The sequence below is a fragment of the Protopterus annectens genome, chromosome 6.part0, assembly GCF_019279795.1.
Source record: "Protopterus annectens isolate FY-2018-M chromosome 6.part0, PAN1.0, whole genome shotgun sequence".
Taxonomy (NCBI): Eukaryota; Metazoa; Chordata; order Ceratodontiformes; family Protopteridae; genus Protopterus; species Protopterus annectens.
Window position 1 is genome coordinate 1,203,883,225 of NC_056737.1, and position 23,298 is coordinate 1,203,906,522.

A 23,298-nucleotide genomic window follows, 5' to 3' on the forward strand; every position below is an offset into this window, starting at 1 on the left:
AATTTGCTGAAACAGCCATTTGACATAGTCAGATTTTGACAGTTAGCATTCGGCAAACAGCCGTTCACTGAAAAGGGTTTTTGCAGATCTAATATAGACCCCACCAACCACAACACTCACAGGCCGTACAGAGTTTCTTAATTCACTCAATGTGGATGATCTCAGAGGAGGCCCTAGTGAGAGAGGAGATCAGCCTGCAGACAGCAGTCAGAGTCAAATCACTCTTACTTGGGGTGATTTGGGAATGGTGGTAGAATCTCTAGAGGAAGAGGAGGATAGACAAAAAAGTAATAGGAGACAGTAGACCATGTCTGGTATTAGAAAAATTAATGGAGATACACAGAATTTGAGGCAGATCAATTACATATGTCAAAAGTTGCAGCAAATATGGGGAAAATATTAGGTGTTTTGTTTATTTTGTATCAGATGAAAAGAAGGCTATAAGGCCTAATGGGCAATGACTTTGAGTTATCTGATAAAATTCTTTCAGTAAGTTACAAAACAGTACAAAATTTGGCCTCAGAAAAATAAATAAACATGGAAGCTAATATTAAGCCTGATATCTGGGGAGGTTTTAGCAGTATATGTTCTAATAATTTCACTACTCTTGTGAGCCTTCCCCACCCCCATTGGTAATATTACCAAGAGTATCCATTTGTAGCTGTACTTTCTGGATGGACTCTTTAAATATAATTTTTGATAATTTTGGAATCTGTACATTCTGTAGTTCTCCAAGTTTGATTAATTTAGCACTACAGAATGAGTTCACTTTTGTTTTAAGATAATTTCATGCTGGTAATGTTTCTAGTGGCCATGTAGCCCCTCGCATCAAATCTGATAACTACCATACTTTAAACCTGCCTGAATAAATCCAACAGGTTCCTGAAATTTAGAACAATACCAAACCTCTTTTGCAATTAAAGCATATCTGTGGTGGCACAGTGGTGTAACAGGTAGCATTACCTGCTTACAGCACAATGTTCACTGGTTCATTTCTCAGATGGAGTGCCTTCTGTACACACCCTGCATGCCCTTCCTGTTTTTGCCTGGGTTTCCTCAGGCCACTCCCAGTTTCCTCTCACATTCTAAAGACTTGCAGCAAGGTGAATGGTGGACTCTAAACTGCCCGTAGGTCTGAGTACGTGTGAATGATGCAGAAGAAAGATCTAGCAGCCTATTTACAATTCTCTTTTTGCCTTCAAAACTCTACAGGTAGTAGTAGCTGCCCACAGGGTTACTGTAGGAGATGGATGTGATTCATAAGGGAGCGAGTTGTAAAGCTATAGACTGGACATGATTCTGCTAATGTTCAGTGTGTGTTTCCAGAGATTCTATGTCGCATGCAGTAAATATATATATATATATATATATATATATAGAGAGAGAGAGAGAGAGAGAAACAGAGAGATCGTGTATATATATGTATATATATACACATATATAGATATAGATAAATATGTGACTCAGGCATTTAATCGCTACATTTGTTGGTCTACAGCTGTTTAACCAACCACATTTGGTCGACATACACAGATGGTTGATGGGTGTGCGAGATCGATAATCCCCAGGTAGGGGAATATTCTCTTTCTGCAGGGAATGTGCAATCTCAGAGTTAGTATTTATAATTAGCAGGGGGTGCGGGGAGTGCATGTTCTTTCTCACTGCATGCATGGTAGCATGTTGACATTCAGTTTTCAGACTTTTTGTTGTCAATGTGTTAACTTTCGAAATTTGGGTCTCTCAGTGTAAGTAAATATTCCCATACATATATTATAAAGTTTAGCTTTCTTTCATCTGCAGAGTTCTACATAATAAAATTGCTGAGGTAGTTGGAAACTGGCAAAGCTGTTGAAAAAAATTGGTCGTACTTCAAAACCGATTGTTAATATTAATGTTTAACTTAGAATCTTCAACGGAACTAGGAAAATTTAGGACTTTCATTTCTTTAAGGCCCGGTAATTAAGCAATGAATCATTGTTGATCCATATTTATGAAAAAGCAAGTCTGATTGCTAAATAAAATTATTCTTGAAGGAAGATAGTAAGACATTTTCATTTACATTTCTGAAGACTTTAACGGGTCTCTATTTTTTGTAGGTATCCCTGCTCTCAGTTGTTTTTGCCGTCCTCATCCTGACTATAGTTATCGTGAGACTTGTAACCTTTGGCCCAAGTGTGTAAGTATGCTCATATTTTTTTACATTTTCTACTGACTGAGGGATAGTTTAACTCATGAAATTTAATACAAAAAAGCCACAGTTGTAAGCATTGCGTGCATTTGATACAAATACTTCAAGATTCAGTGAGCATTTTGCAGTCGCAATCAGAACCCAGCAGTTCATTTATTGTGAAGAGCTTTGTGATAGAGTACTGTAATAGTTATTTATTTATTTATTTCATTTCATTTCTTAACTGGGTAGTGTCCGACTGGGCCAGGAGCCTGTTTTCAGTGGAGACCCGGGGAGAAAAACTCCAACATATAGAACAATAAAACAATTAAGAAGTTATGTACAATGCATATTATTACAGGTGATACAGGCATAGATAAGAAGTTAGCATACAACTAAATTACAGTATGGTTTGAGTTTGGATTTATACATTTAAAGTACATGAATTTAGTTGAGAGAATGACAGCTACTGGCTTGGGAGAAGTAATAGAAGTAACAACAAACAGTTAGTGCTATTTGAGAATACAGTGTTTTCAAGAGACAAGACATATTAGTAAACAGATAGTTCTTCTATATTATTGGAGAAGTAATAGAAGTAACAACAAACAGTTAGTGCTATTTGAGAATACAGAGTTTACAAGAGACAAGACATATTAGTAAACAGATAGTTCTTCTATATTATTGGAGAAGTAATAGAAGTAACAACAAACAGTTAGTGCTATTTGAGAATACAGTGTTTACAAGAGACAAGACATATTAGTAAACAGATAGTTCTTCTATATTATTGGAGAAGTAATAGAAGTAACAACAAACAGTTAGTGCTGTTTGAGAATACAGTGTTTACAAGAGACAAGACATATTAGTAAACAGATAGTTCTTCTATATTATTATCATTATTATTGGTTGTCCAGTTGAGAGGCAAGGTGTGAAAGGAGCTTGCAGTTAGCTGAGTAGGTGAGAAATAGTAGATTTAGGAGGATTTAAGAGTGAGTAATATTGTGGGAGGGAGGAAGGGTAAGTGGTGAATAATTAGACTGGATTGTGGCAGGAGCAGACCCAATGATTTCCTAAGTAGTCTTTTACTAGTTTTTGGAATTCCTGGCAGTTTAGGTTTTTTGAGATGGGCTGAGGAAGTGTGTTCCACAGTTTGGCTATCTTGTGTGAGTATAGGGAGTCCCTATGAAGGTTGTGGGAGCGGGTAACTTGTAGCATGTTTTTCTAAGATGAGATGTCGAATGTTCCGTGAATATGAGATGAATCGTGTTGAATTCTGTCTTTGACCCCAACTGCATTATGCCATATCTATTTCTTGTCGTATACATTTTCTCCAATGTTCTATTCATGCCTAGTTCTAGAATTACACTGACCATGCTCATCTAAGTCTTGCATCTGACCATTTCCTGCTATTATCGTGAATTTAATCGAGTTACAATGGCACACGTATCATTACGTAAATAAGGAGCATGTAGATTATGTTCTGAAAACTGAGAAAAATAAAACAACAAATCCTAATTATTATTCAATAACATACACAATGATTGGTTGGACCAATCAGTATGCCCACTGTAAATCCAGCATTACTAAATGGAACAAGTTCTGTATAGCAGGTAGCTGGGATATTTATTTTTGTCCGCACAGCTATTGGCTACCCTACATTACAGATCCTAACTTTTCATGTTATAAAGTCTTCAACTCAAGACTTGTTTCTGCCCAAATGAAAGTTTTCTTTAATTTTATAATAATTGCAAACAGCAAAAAATCTTAAATAGGAGATTTTTTAACAAAGAAAGATTGCAGCTGTAATGTTTGGTAGCTGGCAGCTGTGCTAAAAAGTTATGTTCATACATAAAAAAAAAAATCTTTGGTCAGACTACCAGGAGCTCACCCATAAAAAGGATAGATACTGTGAAAGCATGTGCAGTGTGTCATTCCAACCCCCCCAGAACACCACTGAAGGTAAGCATGTTTTTCTTACATAACATTTCTGTGTAGCGGCAATAGTCCACCCTGTGTATGGGTAATGCAGGATTTACCTATGGTTGGCTTTGTTTGATCACATGTCCTTTACCTTCATGGACAAACCACACCAGCCATGGGTAAACTGTGCATTATCCACACCCAGTTGTGGACTATAAAGCTACAAATGCCCTTGTTATAGTGCTGTTCATATGTAACCACATCACTATGATAAGCATGCTACAGTGAGGTACTTATGTGTCAGGGCGGATAAGACAAAGATGGCTCAAGCAAAACTCAGCTTGAATTTTTGTGGTTAAAAAGCAGGGACTGAAAAGTTGAATCAGAGTTCATTTTCTTTCTTTTTTTTAAGTGTCTGATTCAGACTGGACCTGCAGATTGTTAGTGATCTCTGCTGGGTTTAATTGCATCAGATAAACACTGCACTGGACTACACTGGAGATGGTACCAGAGAGTTAGTAGGAGCAGAAAAGTGATTGTATGTAAGTGGTCAGGAAGCGGGATGTTCTTTGTAGTCAATGTTGCAGCACTTATTCTTGGTTCTTCCTGCCATGCAGAGGACAGCAACCTGCCCAAGTTGCAGAGTGTTTACATCATCCCCAGCTGACAGACATTTAAAGATCTACATCTGCAAGTCAAGGTATAAGAAGGACATCCGCCGCACTATCTTCAGTTCCTTCTAGCAGTGCAGCTTGATGATCTTAACGTGTGTTCAGTATGCTTGCAGTCCATTGGTCGACTCATGTTTCCAGAGAACCTTTTCTTCATCCAGATAAGTACCCCAATGGGGAACTTTCTCCACTAATTCAATGTTCAGAAAAGCCAGCAATTATTTGAAATGTTGGAAGCAAATCCCACATAAAGATTTTGACTCGTTTTGTCTGTTCTGCTTGGATCCTCAGCACAATGTCTCTAACTGTCCTGATTGTGCAAAAGTCCATGTGAAAACTCTCAAACATAGAAACATACTGCTCCACACATAGAGTCCCTTTCTTCAGCTTCCTTGGTGGTGCCACAATACCCTGTTAATGTGAGGCCTCTGTAGGCTCCAGCGTCCATTAGCGTCATTCCAAAAAAACAGAAAAACAAAAAGTCAAAGGATCCTGATGCCAATGAAAAAGCTGTAACTATAGGTCTGAAGTCAACTGACAACCTTAGTGAGGTGCCCTTGCAGCACCCTAGTCCACCAGCTCCTAGGCTCAAACCCTCTGGCATATCCCAGTGGGAGGTAACCATAGCTTCTGGCCTACCTATGAATGCCACCACTGCTCACATATTGGTTGGGTCTGAGGTGGCTCTGCAGGCCTCAGTTTCTGATGTCTGCACTGTGGCTCTCTGGAGAGACTCCCTGTCTTCTCTGACTACTGAAGCTACAACCAAAGTTGCAGTCAGATGATTGCATCCTCCAGTCACCCCTTTAAAATGGGCTACAAAACAGAAGGGGATAACTTATTTTGCTTTACCACTGCCTCTGACCACTGCTCCTCAGACCGAAGCCCAAGATCTCCTTAGCTTAATCAAACTTCCAATGGGCACAGCCTATGACTTTTTGACAGAATCAAATTATGTCCTCACATTTCAAACAAATGTTCATATTTGTGGGACCATAGGGGTTATTAAAGAAGTATAAATGGCAAACCCTTCAGCACAAACTATTTTATAGTGGTAATATTATTTAAATTCTAGGTCTTAAACTGAATTTTATAAGTCACAGTAAACACAGTATAAATTACATTTGTAATATTTTGTAAACAACTTAAAATATCTCAGCAACTACTCAAGTTACACACATACTATTAGCAGCATTTTATTTATCTACCCGAGAGCTTTCGTATGAGGCTAAGGAGCTCTGTCTGTGTTACTTGGTTGTTGAGATATTTAGAAAAATGTGAAAAATTATATCTATATAAATTAATATCATAAAAACAACAGTTAATATCTGTTTACCTGGACTAGACAGTGGTTAACTATTAATGCACTGAGTTACAACAGAATGGCATTAAATATACTAATTCCAAGGATATTGCCAATATCCTGGCAGATTGATTCAGTGCCAACTTCACCCCCCTCTCACCCGCTAAATGGCCCATCACAATACCGGAAGATTGCCAAATTCCAGTAATAACAGCCTTACAGGTAAAAAATGCACTCTCCAAAGCTAAGAATACAGCATCAATGGGACCAGATGACATCCGGGCTGTGTACTACATGAACTACAAAATGAACTGGCACCTCACCTAAGTGTCATGTTTAATCATACCCTCACCTCAGGCTTTGTGCCCACTGAGTGGCGCACAGCTACAGTTATCCCACTCCACAAGGGGGGATCCACCTTGGATCCCAGGAGCTACCTCCCCATCAGTCTGATGAGCCTGATCTGCAAGGCCATGGAACGTATTATCATAGAACTTATAAACAAAGACATTGGCAACCTTAAAACACTGGACCCCACCCAGTTTGTGTTCGTGAAGGGCCGATCTTGTCTCCTGAACCTGATTGACTTCTTTGAATCAGTCTCCAGAGCCGTGGACGTGGGTAAGGCAGTCCACACAGTCTATCTGGACCTCGCCAAGGTCTTTGACACCATCCCCCACTCTGGAATCATAAACTTACTAAGCTGGGCATTAATCCCTACGTCACTCGATGAGTTGCCAACTGGCTTACTGACAGAACCCACGCTGTAAAAGTAGCTGACTCCAAATCCAGCTCCAGACAAGTGACATGTGGAGTACCTCACAGTTCAGTCCTGGGGCCTCTCTTGTTTGGCATCTACTTCTCTGAAGTACAGGCCAACACTAAGGGACTCTGGCTAACAAAGTTCACAGATGACTGCAAACTAGGAGACATTATTGAATCCCGAAATGATGTGGATACCCTACAAAAGGGCCTTACAGAAACAGATGCTTGGTGCCAGAGCCATGGGCTCAAGCTCAATGCCAAGAAATGTATAGTTATCCCCTTTGGGAAAAAACATGTACCCATGAATTACCACATAGGCGGCAGTACACTAAACACCGAAAGTGTGATAAGAGACTTAGGGACACAGGTAGACAGTGGTCTCACCTTCAATAACCACATCACCACAACAGTCAGGAAATCCTATGTGGCATGCCTCATCACTAAGGGCTTTTCATCCAGAAAAAAGGAAGTCATTGTCCCACTGTACACATCCCTCATTAGACCCATTATAGAATACAACGCCCCATTTTGTATGTACCTCTCAAGACATCTGCAACAACTGGAAAAGCCACAGAAATACCTCACTAAAAGAATCACAGGTCTAAAGCAGATGCCCCTATGCTGACTGCCTTAAAAAACTCCAGCTATACTCTGTCGCATATTATCTACTCTGAGGCAATCTCTGCTTAACATACAAGGCCATGTCAAATCCAGAGCTTTTGGACATGCTACACTTAAAGAAATTCCAATCCCTCAGAGCTACACACTCCAGGGATCTAAACCTTGTCATCACAATAAACAAAACATGCTGGAGGGATAGGTTCCCGACCCAGAGACTCCCCAGACTCTGGAATAGACTGCCCATACATGTCAAGCAGAGCACCTCTTTGGCCCTCTTCAAAAGGAACCTTGATGATTGGATGGAAGAAAGGAAATTCACCCCAGGGATCACGTCAGTCACCCTGCTAGACAGGGGTCCAGGGAAGTAAATAGTGTGGGAAGAAATAGCCAGGGAATTGTTATGGCTAGGCTTGTATAGGCCCTAGGGCCGATAGCCTAGTACCAACCTATGAACCTATGAAATCTTTTAAAACCTTGTGCATAACATGGTTTTGCAATTATTGATGCAAATATGAACAAGGAATATTTGACACCTAGCAGCATCAGTGGGAGTTAACTGCAGATCACCTGGAGGCATCACTTGGATGTAATGAGTTTAAAATAGCACAGGAGTTTATGGCCTTCATGAAATATAGAGAGCCATCTCACTCTTTCACCTCCAAGGCTTCCCCATCTAAAAGGAGTGGGTAAGTAGCTTTTCAGGAAGAGGAAGGTTCCACTATCTCTGAGGATGATAAGGAATTGTCTTACTCTGGACACTTACCATCTCAATTGTACCCAGACTCAGACTTTCTTCTGCTTCCCTATGAGGACCTTTCATTTGGAGATCCCCTACATAGAATGAAGGAGGCCTTCACTTGGGAAAGAAAATGGTTCTCACAAGTTCACTACAGGAAACAGCTAAGCTTGCCTTTACCTAGACCACTCTCTATTTTTCCAGTATATGTTGTACTGGATATTGTCTTTGAAGACATAGGTCTACATTCTGACTCTCTACCCCCTGCTCCTAGGAAACCAGACAAGTTTTACAAAGTACTTGAATCTCACAAGCACCTCTACAAAAAATCTAAAGACTGATCCTTCTGCTGTGTCTACTGTATCCACAAAAGGTGCACCTAAATAACCAAGACAAAACTCCAATTTTTTCCTGAAAATTGTTTGGTACAGCAATCCCAGTATCTAGAAACTTTACTGCACGTCATTCTATGCCTGAAAAATTAACTCCTGTGGTGGAAGAACTCAGGGGCAAATGTTACTATGCCAAGAGCAATTCAGTCATAGGTTCATAGGTTCATAGGTTCATACTAGGCTATCTGCCCTAGGGCATTTATAAGCCTAGCCAGAGTGTGTGTGGCTTTCACCACCCCTTAGGATGAGAATACTATACCCATTAGTTTGCTGTGCCTCTGTCCAGCAGTGACACAGAGATGATTCCCGGGGTAAACCTACGATCTCCCATCCACTCGTCAAGATTTCTCTTGAACAGAGTCAATGAGGGGCTCTGCCTCACATGGACTGGGATTCTGTTCCATAGTGTAGGGAGTCTCTGGGTGATGAATCTGTCCCTCCAGCACGTCCTATTTATATCCGTGTTGAGGTTTAAGTCTCTTGCTCTAATGGCTCTGGTGGATTTGGATTTTTTGAGGTGGAGCATGTCCATTAATTCCGGGTTGGACATGGCCTTGTATGTCAGGCACAGATCACCTCTGAGCAGACAGTCTGCGACTGAATAGAGCTGGAATTTCTTCAGTCGGGCAGAGTACGACGTATGTTTGAGCCCCTTTATCCTTTTGGTGAGGAACTTTTGGGGTCTTTCCAACTGCTGCAGGTGTCGGGTAAGGTACATTCCGAATGGGGCATTGTACTCAATCATTGGTCTGATAAGTGATGAGTACAGGGGTACAATGACCTCTCCTGATCTGGATGTGAATCCCTACATGATCAAGTGGGAAATGTAGAAGGTCTTCCTAACCACTTTGGCAATGTGAGTGTCAAAAGAGAGGTTACTGTCAACTTGGGTCCCCAGGTCCCTGATAACTTCTTCCGTGTTTAATAGATTACCACCTATGTGGTAATTAGGGGTTACCTTGTTTTTCCCAAAGGGTATGACTATACATTTTTTGGCATTTAGCTTAAGGCCATGGCTCTGGCACCAGTTATCCATTTCTATGAGACCTCTCTGGAGGATGTCTGTGTCTGATGGAGTGTCAATTATGGTGCCCAGTTTGCAGTCATCTGCAAATTTTGTCAGCCACAATCTCCCTGTGTTTGCCTGCACTTCAGAAAAATAAATGCCGAACAAGAGGGGGCCCAGGACTGAGCCCTGTGGGACACCGCTCGTGACCGGCTTAGAGTCTGACATGGCACCAGCAACTCTAACCCTGTGGGTTCTGTCCTTGAGCCAGTTTGCAACCCATCTTGTGACATATGGGTTAACATCTAAGCTGGTGAGCTTTTCTATGATGCCCGAGTGGGGTATTGTGTCCAACGCTTTTGCTAGGTCAAGGTAGGCTGTGTGAACTGCCTTACCCTCATCAATGGCCTTAGTGACTGTTTTGAAAAAGTCGACCAAGTTCAAGAGGCAGGATCTGCCCTTGACAAAGCCAAATTGGGGAGGATCCAGTGTCTGTAGGTCCCCAATGTCTTTATTTATGAGTTCCATTATGATACTCTCCATAGCTTTGCAGACAAGGCTCATCAAGCTTATGGGGCGGTAATTTCCAGGGTCCATAGAAGCACCGCCTTTGTGGAGTGGGACCACAGTTGCCGTATGCCATTCTTTGGGTACGTATCCTGTAGTAAGGCTAAGATTAAACAGCAGCCTTATGTGTGGGTTTAGTTCCTCATTGAGTTCGTGTAGCACACAGCCGGGGACACCGTCAGGTCCCATTGATGCTGTGTTTTTTGCTTTACAGAGAGCAGCTCTCACCTGGGCATCTGAGATGTTTGGGAGGCTAGACTCTGGTGGGATAGACATTTCTCCTTTTGGGGGGGAGGGAGGGGAGAAATTTGCACTGAACCTGTCTGCCAGTATATATTGGCAATGTCTGTGGGTTCAGTGATTTTTGTATCATTTTGGACTAATTCTGAGCATATCTGGGAGTTTCCACCCAGGTTTCTAACATAGCTAAAGAAGGCCTTATGATTGTCTTTTGTGTCATTAGCGATTTTTCTCTCAAAGTTGGCCTTGGATGATTTTATGAGTGATCGTAGTTTTTTGCTAGTAGTGATCAGAGATGCCTTCCCTTTTAGGGATTTTGCTCTGTCATGTAGTAGCTTTCTCCTCTTGTTGTAGAGTTTGTTTATGGCTGGGGTCCACCAGACTGGGCACCTGCCTTTGGTGGTAAGGGTCTTGATTTTATTAGGGATTGCTTGATCCATACATTCCTGGAGGTGCTCGTAGAAGGCATTTGTAAGGGTTTCAGTAGCGTGGGTTGTGGTTTCCACTGGCTCAGGGGCCTTGAAGGATACCACTCCAGTCTTAAGAAGTTTGAAGTTTGCTTTTGAGAAGTTCTTCACTGTGGTCTTTTTTGCTGGGGTTGGGGGCGGGATGTGGATCTCCAGTGAGATTAATTTATGGTCTGATCTCACCAATGAGGGATATACTTCCAGTGTGGAGCATTTTGTCCCCATGTTTGTGATGATCAGGTCTAGTATATTTTCTCCTCTTGTGGGAATGGTGACTAGTTGTTCCATAGCATTTGAGTTTATGAACTCCAGGAACCTTTGGGCTAGGGTGTTGGGGCTTGAGTAATGTTCCCAGTCTATGTTTGGGTAGTTGAAGTCACCCAATATGATGGTGTTTGGAGAGACATTCATACTCTCCATTGTCTTCAGGAAGGCTGTGTGGGTTTCCTGAGTTTGAGAGGGTGGTCTGTAGCATGCTACAAACTGTAGGGCAGTTTACCTATGGTTAATTGCACCTGGATGGTCTCCGATGCTTCGTGCATTGCCACTAACCTGGAGGTGTGGGTATCCTTTATGAATATGGATACTCCCCCTCCTTTTGTGGTTCGGTCCGGATTTTGGGGCCGGAACGCATGATATGAGGTATAACCTGATAGTGCTGGGGTGCTCTCAGGAGCCTTGAACCAGGTTTCAGTCACAGCACAGACATCGATGTTCTCCATACTGAGGAGGGCTTTGAGGGCGTGCATCTTGAGGTTTAGACTTCTGGCACTGAGCAGTATTACCCTTAGTTTTTCTCCATTTTTGTTTTCTAGGGCGGTAGGTTTATCATTTGAGCCTTGCCTAAAAAGGCACTATGGGGTGGCAAGAGCCTTTGCCAATATCCGGAAGCCCAGGGTGACAGGTGCAAGCTGTCCCTTGCGAAGCAGCGTGGCTTGTCAAGCATGTCATCCCAGGCAGACAGACATTGGATCCCCTTAGAATGACACCAGTAATTAAGCCAATTATTAAAGCTGATCATTTTGTCTCTGTATTGTGGCATCATTCTTGGTGAGGGTAGGATACTGCTCAAGGTCAGGGTCATACCGGCCTGGGCTACATAATCTGAGAGCTCCTCTATGTCTCTTTTCATGTAGTCCAGGGAGGTATGTCTCTGGTCGTTCACACCGGCATGGACAATGACTGAGTCATACTTGTACTTGCTGTGGAGTGACCTGAGTGCTTGTGCTATGTGGCGGATTCTAGTGCCTGACAGGCAGCTTACTGTGATCTTTTCCTTGTTCAGTCTGGTGAGTGGGACGTCAGTGTGTCTGACTATGGAGTCATCTATAACAAGTGTGTCTGGCATTGTGTTTGGCCTTAAGGGCTGTGACTGTTTAGCACACTGACTTTGAGAATTATGTGTTGCATATCTTATGTCTTGAGGTGGCAGTTGCTTGGGTGTCTGCTTTGTAGGCCTCTGTAGTTTTGGTAGATTTTTGATCAGTGCCTCCGAGTATGTCTTTGTGTGTTTATGTGTTTGTTTTGCAGTTGTGATAGTTCTATGTGAAACTGGGTTTGTGGTGTGCATGGTTTCCTTCTCCTCCTGTCTGGTCTTGCCAGTCCTGAGTTGAGAGAGCTCAGCCTCCAGTTTGGCTATATAGTTGCATCTCTCACATGTATTTGTGTTTTGTGGGAGAAGGAGTGGGTTGTCTGTGTACATGAGGCAATTGTAACATTGCCTCAAGATGCCCAGATTCACCAGCTGAACAGGAGAGGACGCAAGCAACTGACCCTTCGACATGCTAGAAAAAGTGAAAAGGTTTGCTGTGTAACTGAGTCAGAAGGGACCTATAGGGAAATGGGTACTCAAGGGGATTCTAGGCTAATGTAGTACTTTGTTTAGTATATAAGTACTTTACCTATATAAAAATGCTTTAGGAGCAAGTGCTGAGCTTTTGAGATAGAGAATAGACTGTTTAGATTGCAAGTAGAGAAGTTCTAAGGGAAAAATTGAAGAGCAGACTTTACGGAGCCAGAAATAGTTTAACCTTGTTTAATGGTGCTCTATGGGCAACTCCGCGCTAAATCACACAAAAGCATGCTAAAGCGGGCTTTATTACAGGGGGCTGAAAAGAGCTAGGAATTGACCCAAAATGGCCAATAGACTACAAGTTTCTGGCTGGAACCACTCCTCTAGGGACAAATAGGCTGCTCAGTGCTCCCCACTCCCACTGGTGAACAAAGACGCTTCCTTTTATCCAAATAAGGATATGGAATAGCACAGGAACCAAGACAAAGCCCAGAGATCAGCAAACTCTGAAGACTGGACTATTCTAGTTCAGTAAGGCGGGAAAACAAGATTTTTTTTTTTGTTTTTGTCTTTTTTGCAGAAAACAGAGGAAAAACAGACAGTAAATGCTATAAATGCTTTTAAACGGCTAGCGCACTTGAGTGTGTTAGCCTACAGGTAAAATTAAGCAAGAAATAACTTTTTAAAAGTGCAAAACAGTTAATCAACACAAAAACAGTTTAAATAGAATGCAGAGCTGTATAAACAGGCGAAAATGCAGTCGCTAAGCAGTAAATAATCAAAAAGCCAGAAAAAAATACTTAAATCAGGAAAAAGTCACTCTTTTGCTCTCTGCTGCTTGTAGAACTCTGCAGGACACCACGAGGAGCAGTGCTGAGTTGAATACAAGCGAAAAAGCACGCTAAAGCGGGCTTTATTACAGGGGGCTGAAAAGAGCTAGGAATTGACCCAAAATGGCCAATAGACTACAAGTTTCTGGCTGGAACCACTCCTCTAGGGACAAATAGGCTGCTCAGTGCTCCCTACTCCCACTGGTGAACAAAGATGCTTCCTTTTATCCAAATAAGGATATGGAATAGCACAGGAACCAAGACAAAGCCCAGAGATCAGCAAACTCTGAAGACTGGACTATTCTAGTTCAGTAAGGCGGGAAAACAAGATTTTTTTTTTTCTTTTTTGCAGAAAACAGAGGAAAAACAGACAGTAAATGCTATAAATGCTTTTAAACGGCTAGCACACTTGAGTGTGTTAGCCTACAGGTAAAATTAAGCAACAAATAACTTTTTAAAAGTGCAAAACAGTTAATCAACACAAAAACAGTTTAAATAGAATGCAGAGCTGTATAAACAGGCGAAAATGCAGTCGCTAAGCAGTAAATAATCAAAAGCCAGAAAAAATACTTAAATCAGGAAAAAGTCACTCTTTTGCTCTCTGCTGCTTGTAGAACTCTGCAGGACACCACGAGGAGCGGTGCTGAGTTGAATACAAGCGCAAAAGTGCGCTAAAGCGGGCTTTATTACAGGGGGCTGAAAAGAGCTAGGAATTGACCCAAAATGGCCAATAGACTACAAGTTTCTGGCTGGAACCACTCCTCTAGGGACAAATAGGCTGCTCAGTGCTCCCTACTCCCACTGGTGAACAAACACGCTTCCTTTTATCCAAATAAGGATATGAAATAGCACAGGAACCAAGACAAAGCCCAGAGATCAGCAAACTCTGAGGACTGGACTATTCTAGTTCAGTAAGGCGGGAAAACAAGATTTTTTTTTTGTTTTTTTCTTTTTTGCAGAAAACAGAGGAAAAACAGACAGTAAATGCTATAAATGCTTTTAAACGGCTAGCACACTTGAGTGTGTTAGCCTACAGGTAAAATTAAGCAACAAATAACTTTTTAAAAGTGCAAAACAGTTAATCAACACAAAAATAGTTTAAATAGAATGCAGAGCTGTATAAACAGGCGAAAATGCAGTCGCTAAGAGTAAATAATCAAAAAGCCAGAAAAAAAAATACTTAAATCAGGAAAAAGTCACTCTTTTGCTCTCTGCTGCTTGTAGAACTCTGCAGGACACCACGAGGAGCTGTGCTGAGTTGAATACAAGCGAAAAAGCGCGCTAAAGTGGGATTTATAGCAGGGGGTTGAAAAGAGCTAGGAATTGACCCAAAATGGCCAATAGACTACAAGTTTCTGGCTGGTACCACTCCTCTAGGGACAAATAGGCTGCTCAGTGCTCCCCACTCCCACTGGTGAACAAAGAAGCTTCCTTTTATCCAAATAAGGATATGGAATAGCACAGGAACCAAGACAAAGCCCAGAGATCAGCAAACTCTGAAGACTGGACTATTCTAGTTGTGTAAGGCAGGAAAACAAGTTTTTTGTTTTTTTGTTTTTGTCTTTTTTGCAGAAAACAGAAAAAAAACAGACAGTAAATGCTATAAATGCTTTTAAACGGCTAGCGCACTTGAGTTTGTTAGCCTACAGGTAAAATTAAGCAACAAATAACTTTTTAAAAGTGCAAAACAGTTAATCAACACAAAAACAGTTTAAATAGAATGCAGAGCTGTATAAACAGGCGAAAATGCAGTCGCTAAGCAGTAAATAATCAAAAAGCCAGAAAAAATACTTAAATCAGTTATAGCAAATACAGTTATAACAAATGCTCTGAAATATACTGTATATTTCCAAAATGTTTGAGAAGGACAGTCAGAACACAAGATGGTTCAGGCGAAAGAGAAAAAAAAAGTTTTCTTTTACTTTTTGAAAGGGAAAAAGGAGGAACAGAAGGCCTTATCAAATGTTCTCTCTGTATTAGGCAGAATGAGCTAATGACACTAGACTTGGAGGTGTGTCACAGTAGGGGTGGGCAACTGCAAAGCCACCAAGTATAAGAGCAAGACACCAACAGGGAGGGAGGGTGGGACAAAATAGCCTACAGACAGCAAGCACTAGAGAGACAAATGAAAGTTTTTAAACAGATAAGGATTTGTGAAGATACTGAATAGACAAAGTGCTTTATATATATTAAATTGTAAAAACAGTAATCTGTAAAAATAATCAAAAAAAATCAAGATACTTATATTTTGTAGCTCAGTTGCGGTCAACAACTTCTCCAGTCTGCACTTTGTGTGCAAAGACAGAAACCCTACCAAAGTTAAGGCTTAAAAACCAGAACAGCTTCTTTTTTTTACAAGAACACAAAAGAACCAGCCCCCACTAGCCAAAAGATCATTACACAGAGGAAATGTTTCAGTTTACACAATAGCCTACAGACAGCAAGCACTAGAGAGACAAATGAAAGTTTTTAAACAGATAAGGATTTGTGAAGATACTGAATAGACAAAGTGCTTTATATATATTAAATTTTAAAAACAGTAATCTGTAAAAATAATAAAAAAAAAATCAAGATACTTATAATTTCAGCTCAGTTGCGGTCAACAACTTCTGGCTTAGGGAGCTCACTTGGGTCCCCTGTAGGTACAGGGCATTTGGTATCCAAAGCAAAGGAAATTAACAATAAACCACAAGGAGTTACTGGCAGTCTAACTGGCCATAAAAACCTTTCAACAAAACTTAAGCCTTGGGACAACATCTCATTAATAAAATAGATTTAATGTCTATAACTGTTAAAGAATCTATTCCAACACTGATTGATTAGTTGATATTAAATTTACAACATAAAGTTTCTGATAAAGGTAAACTTTCATACATACATAAAGTTATCAGACAAGAAACTTTTTACAGTGTAGATTCATACTGGAATTATTTCACTGCTATTAATGCGGACCCACCAAATCAACAAGATAAACAATATATATTGGAATCTGCTTATAGAACTACGTCTTCCATTGTCTGGAGACTTTATACATGGAAATTTTTACATAGATCTTTTTATACACCTTTGATGATGAATAAAATAAATAATAAAGATAATCTATGTAAGAGATGTAATGTAGAAATTAATGCTGACTGGGCTCATATGTTTTATGACTGTATAAAATTGAAAGAATACTGGAAGTCAATTAATGAATTTTTGCAGGCTCTTTTTACAGATAATTTCATTATTTCTAAATCTCTTATATTATTCAACACACCTGTACCTCAAAGTGTTAAAAAGATTAAGCTTCCCTTGTTATGGTCTATTCTAGCAGTGGCTAGGAAAATAATAACTAGAAATTGGATTTCAGATACACCTCCTTCGTTCAATGAATTTAAAAATGTTATGAATATAGTGTGCCATATGGAAATAAACACAATTAGGACTAGAACAAATAGAAAAACATCTTATTTTATTGTATGGGATAATTTACAAAATTTGTTAAAAAAATTTTAATTTCAATAGCATGGTATTTTAGTTTAATTAATTGATCTGATTGTAGTGGATGTCTTTGTAAATACTTTAGTTGTTTTGTTGAATATTATAATAATACCTATTTTTAATTACTTGTATAAAATTGTTATGATATTTCTCTTATATGTTAAAACAATAAACCTGTTTTGAAAAAAAAAAACTTAAGCCTTGGGAAACTGCACATCTGGACAGACAGCACCACAGTTGTGTGGTAGATAAATAAACAAGGGCAAACGTTGTTCTAGCCCCTGTGCAGCCTTACCAAGAAAATTGGATTCTGGTTCAAAAGATAGGGTTGACCCTCATAGCCTCTAATATTCCAGGCCAGAGCTATACTCATGCAGATTCTCCAAGCAAGGACCTTCTAGACCCCAACAAATGGATGTTGAAAACAAAGATCTTCTTGGATGTGACTATACAGTGGGGAGTTCCCTCAAAAGAGATGTTTGCTTCTCTCCACAACAAGTAACTACAGAACTTCAGCTCCAGGACACAACAGACAGGAGCTTGGAGAACAGATGCATTCTTCTTCACATGAAGAAACTGGTTCCTATATGCATTCCTGTCCTTACCCCTGATACCTAAGGTATAAACAAAAATCAGGATGGACAGGCTCAGCATGATCCTAGTGGCCTTCTTCTGGCCAAGACAACACTGGTTCTCCTTCCTCCTGACTCTCAGTGAGGGGAGATTCTGCACCCTACCACATGAAATAGGTCTCCTCAGCCAGTTCAAGGGATCTGTCTTTTATCCCCCTCAGCCACACTCAAGTTATCTGGCCTGAGGATTGTTTTTTGATAATGGTGAATACATCTTATCCCAAAAACATGCTCTCCATTCTAAGGGAAGCAGGAAAACCTACTACCAGGTCATCATACCTGGAAAATGGATGTCTGCTTGGTGTCACAGCAATGACATTAACCCTGCTCAAGCAGACACCAGATCAGCCTTGCAGTACCTGCCAGCCATCTTTAGACAAGGACTTTCCTATTCAAGCATTAAGATACATGCATCTGTAATTTCAACTGGCCTTCAAAGTACTCCACCTATCTTCTCAGACTCCCACATGAAACTTTTTCTAAAAAGGATGATTCACTTGAGACCAGCCACAAGGTACCTCATTCTGGCATGGGATCTAAATTATGTATTAAAAAAGCCAACAGTGCCTCCCTTTGAACCTACTATCACTGCCTCTATAAAGATGCTTGCCTGGAAGACCACCTTCCTTATAGCTGTGAAATAGCCAGGAAAGTTTGAGCTACAAGCCCTCATGTTTAAAGAACCTTTCACTGCCTTCCACAGGGATAGGGTCACCCTCAAATCCAGCCCAGCCTTTATTCCTAAGGTGGTATCAGAAATTAATTTATACCAGACTGTCCATACTGTGGAAACATGGTTGTCAAATGATAAATGATTATGTGCAATAATGCCTAGATCCCTTACAACAGTGTTGAGTTGGAGAGGTGTATCACCTATATGGTATGGCAAAATGTTTTGTTTTCTAAAATTAACTAAACTGCATTGGTCACATTTAATTTGAAACCATTGTCCTTGCACTAATTGTTAACGTGGTCAAACACATTTTGGAGTAATTTTGAGTCATTAGAAGATCTGATAACAACACCCAATTTATAGTTATCTACAACCTTAAAAACAGAGGCCAGAAGTGTTGGCCTGAAAGTCTGAGAAATAGATGTCAAACAGGAGAGGCCCAGCACTGAGCCCTGTGATGCATTCTTTTGCTACATGTTTTCTCCAAGACAACCATTTAGTTATTTACTGCACAGTATGAGGATTTATATTCAGTCAGATTCAGACTCTAGCCCAAAATGTTTTTAATACGGTCGAAAATTGGCTTTTTGATCGACGGCTAATTTTAAATCCAAACAAAATAAAGTTGTTGCTCTTCTCTTCCACTCGTAAGGCCTCTTCTATTACCTATACTATAAGATCTAACAATGGAACTATTATTGCCCCAGATCTCAGTACCAAGCTCTTAGGTGTAACAGTTGACAACAACCTTAAATTTGATATGCATATTAATCAAACCATCAATAAAGTTAATAAAACCTTGGCTCTCTGTACAAGATTAAACCTTTTCTATCTCCACCAGCTAGGACTGTCATTGCCCGCACACATCTGCTTCCCACCCTCCTTTATGATTCCCCTCTTTTTACTAACTTGAGTAAGTCTGACCTTAACAAACTCTCTAGCTGCTATAAGCATATTGCTAGATTTGCCACTGGTGCAGCTTACAGAACGCACCACTGTCTGAACCTAAACCTTCTAGGATGGCTTGACTTGCCTAACCAACTTCAGTACAGCCAATTAATAGTAGCCTATAAAATTCTCTATCAACCTGAAAACACACTTGTACTTAAAAGCATCATAACCCCTTATAGTAACCTCAAGAAACTTCGCTCATCCAACAAGCTACTAGTTCAAACACTCAGATCCAACAACTCAGCTGGGGACTCTCTGTTTGCTAACTATATTGGCAAAACATGGAACTCCCTTCCTGCTGAGCTCACCTCAGATGCCACTCTATACCATTTCAAAAAAAGTCTCAAACAATACCTTAAAACCCCTTGGCTTTGCCCTTGCTCTTACCCTGACTAGCTCCCACAATACAAACATGTGCCAACGAGGACATCTGTCTTCATCTAGTTTGCTTCCTTATTGAAAGGCTGCTACTTATTGTATTAAACATGATAGACTGAATGACTTTTATCTTGTCACGAATGTGCTTTTGAAATATATTTGCAACAATGATTGACCTGTACTATGTAATATCTCTCTGTATGTATAATATTCCCTCTGTATGTGTGGTGCTTTTATGGTGCTCTGATTGTAAAATGTAATAGGTCTCTGTGTGTATGTGTGGAGCTTTTCTCTCAGGGCCTCCATTGAAAATGGACATGTATCTAGTCATACTATCCTGGTCAACAAATGTAAAATAAAATAAACAAACAATTAAAATTTACACATCTGTCAATAATGTCTGCATGGGGAATTCTGTAAAGTGCCTTGGCCAGGTTTAGATATGCTGCATGCACTGTACACTAACACTATCTATGGCTTAATGTGCTTTTTCAAGGACACTAATGAGGGTAATGAGCCGAGACATTCCTTACGCAAAGCTGAAATGGTGAGGGTCCAGGATTATTTGATTTGCGATGTCCAGAGTAATGAAACCTAAGATAATATACTCCATAGCTTTACATGTAATGCTAGTGAGACTAATGACTCTATAGTTATTAGGGTCTGAGGTTGGGCTACTCTTGTGCAATGATGTTGCAATGGCTATTTTCCAGGTTTCAGGAATGTAACCAGCTGACAGGCTTGGATTAAACAGGTTAAGTACTGCTTTGGATAGGCCAAATTTTGTGCTGATAATCAACACCTGGCATATCACCTGATTGCATGCATGAGAAGTTCTTAGTTTTTGAGATGGTTCAATGTGGCATTTCACTGTAAATAAAGAGAGCGTCTGAAGCTTTGGAATCTCCAGAGCAGCTATAACTGTGGTTGGAGTACAGTTTGCACTAAATTTGACAGCAAGGATATCAGTTATTTCCTTAGGGTCAGGGTAGGGATTATTATTGTGGACTAGCTCAGAATATTGTTGGTGTTAGCTGTTAAACATCCTGACTTAGTTAAAGAAAGATTTGTAGTTATTTTCTTGAACTCATATCCATGGTGGTGCAGCGGTAGTGTTGTTGCCTAACAGCAAGAGGTTCTCCCATTTGATTCTCGGCTGGAGTCCGGGAGTGCCTTCTGTGTGGAGTCTGCATGTCCTCCCCGCGTTTGGGTTGGCGTTTGAAAGACATGCATAAATGGGCATGCCTTCGTTGAAGGTTGAACGTCGCGCTGGCACCTCGGCATTTGTGAAAATCTACTACCAATCATTAGCAGACCGGAGTTCCACTGTGGCGACCCCTAACCGGGAAAAAGCCGAAAGACAAACAACAACATTCAGCATGGAGTTTCCTGACGCTTCCCTTAAGCTGCTTGGTAGTTTGTTTTAGTCTGCTCCTAAGGTAGGTAGAATGAGACGTCTTATGAGGATTAAGTAATATTTCTCGTGATTCTTGGTATTCTGATATCGTTTTTTTATTTCTGTTCCTATTTGGTGCAGATAAGGATCACCTTAGCTACAGAACTATTTAAGTGAGAGTAAAGGTCAGAAGCATAGGGAGTAGACGAGCAGTTATTGCAAAGGGATCTATCAGACGTTTGGCATTATTTTAGGTTGAGATGCCATTGTATAATAATTATCAAGGAAGGGTCAAACTCCCTAAAACAGCATACAGTAGTCTCATCACACATTTGCTCTAAGAGGTGTGAACAGCTGATTGCAATGATTTTGAACCCCGAAGAACACACAGAGTAACTTTTCAGGGCCTATTGCATTAGATTTTCCATTAGCCTCTCTTAATAACCAAGTAATATTTATCTTGTTGCCCCGATGTTCCCAGGTTCACTCTTCATTTACTTTTATACATATTTAGTTTTCTCTATTTTTATATCATAAATGCTTGAAGTTAGAATTTTTGTTATTTCTTATCGCTGCATAAAATGCATTTTATCTGAGATTCCTACGCAGAATATTCTCCTAATGCTCAGGAGCAATATTTGTGCACATTGGATTTGGAAATTATTTTCATTTTTCATTAGTTCAAATGTGAAAACAATTTTAATTACCTTATTTAACATCATCTGATTACAGTACTAAAATTCAATGAGAAACAAAGGTTGCATTGTTTTCAGGTAACACACGTTTAGCTCCAAAATATTTTGTTGTTTTGATTTAACATGGTAGAAACCCTATTACATACTGCGGCAGGGACAAATTTGTGATATGTAATTTCTAGTGGAACATGTTATTGCTAACTTCTACCTTTCATTACTTAATAATGAAGCATTAGTTACTTTTAATATTCCTGAATTCACTGTCTCAGCTGTGGTTTTCCATCATAATCAAAATTTATGAAGTGCTTCCGTCTACTGACTTCAGTAGATTTGAAATTTAAATAAAGTGCTCGATTCCTCAACAGATCTCAGCTCAGATGCCGCCTGAATCTCAGCCATACCTCTCAACCTCTCACCAAAAGAAATGTGGACAAAGAAATAAAGGGGGGACAAAGGTACAAAAAGAGGCACCGATGTTAAATATTGCGCCTATGAACTTAGAAAGTTGTTACAATAATAGGATTTGTGTTATTTTCTAAAAGATATGAAGTCTCATACTCAAATGCCTGTCATCATTTAGTATTATTTAGGCACTTTAATCCTCATTGATTTGCCAGAAAACTGCAAAGTGAGGAACAGACCAAAACTATAAGACAAAAATCTGGACATTCTGCAAAAAGCTTGACAGCTGATTGGTATGATCTTAGCAATCAGTCAACATACTACCTCACAAAAACACGCTTACTTCATCCTGTTGCTCAATTTAGCCGCTGGCCTCTGATGCCTTGTTTCCTGGAATTGAACTTACCTCAGCTCTGGAAAGATAAATATCCCAGGCAGTAGCATAGGAAACAGTGATGAGTGTGACATTTATAGCTAAATAGGACAATAGGTTATCTTTTATTTTATTTTCTGAAATGCACACAGCAGCTATATTAATTCTGGGATATTTGTTGTTGATTCTGTTGTTAAGCACTCTGTTAAAATGTGCATGGTCTCTGTTAACTGCATAGAAAACTTTATCGTATACACTTGCACTCTGCATCAAGCTCACATTACTAGATAAGGAACTAATAAACACAGGTAATGTATTTAAAATCCACTCTCTTCAAGGTATGATGTTGACATAATTCTACCTCAGATCTCTTATCAGTCTGAAATTCGGAAACAGAATCAAATGATTAACTTAATTTATAAAGAATAACAACTCACTGTTATAAATAAATATGTGATGTAGAAAAGTTACCTCAGATTTTTTAATGCATTAAACACACAGAATGATTCCAACTCTACAAGATGTTGGATGTAAATTGTAGCCTTCTGTTAAAGAGATTCATTCTTTGAATGGTAACATTGAATTTTTTGGACAATTTGGTCTCCAAACTGAACAGAGGTGGGGTAATGTTCCCAGTATTTAAAATGGAGCTTTATGCTGTACATTTTAGACTATTACAGACATTGTTAACCATTTCATTGTGAAACTGTGTTCCAAAATACTGCACGGATAGAGCTACATGCTACACCATCACTCACTCACGTTTTTAACTCTTATACATCTATTTTTTACTCTGTCTCAGTGCCTGTAAGTAATATATTACAGTTCTGTTAGACTGCAT

At 39.9% G+C, this 23,298-nt stretch overlaps 1 protein-coding gene across 3 annotated transcripts in view; it reads left to right on the plus strand.

Annotated features, from left to right (window-relative positions):
• The window catches only part of SLC38A11 (solute carrier family 38 member 11), a 564,244-nt gene that overhangs the window by 360,019 nt on the left and 180,927 nt on the right, over nt 1–23,298 (plus strand). For all 3 annotated transcript variants that reach the window (XM_044074824.1, XM_044074825.1, XM_044074826.1), the window contains one exon: nt 2,097–2,176. In XM_044074824.1, coding sequence (XP_043930759.1) covers nt 2,097–2,176 — 80 coding nt within the window. The remainder of the gene's footprint in view (nt 1–2,096; nt 2,177–23,298) is intronic.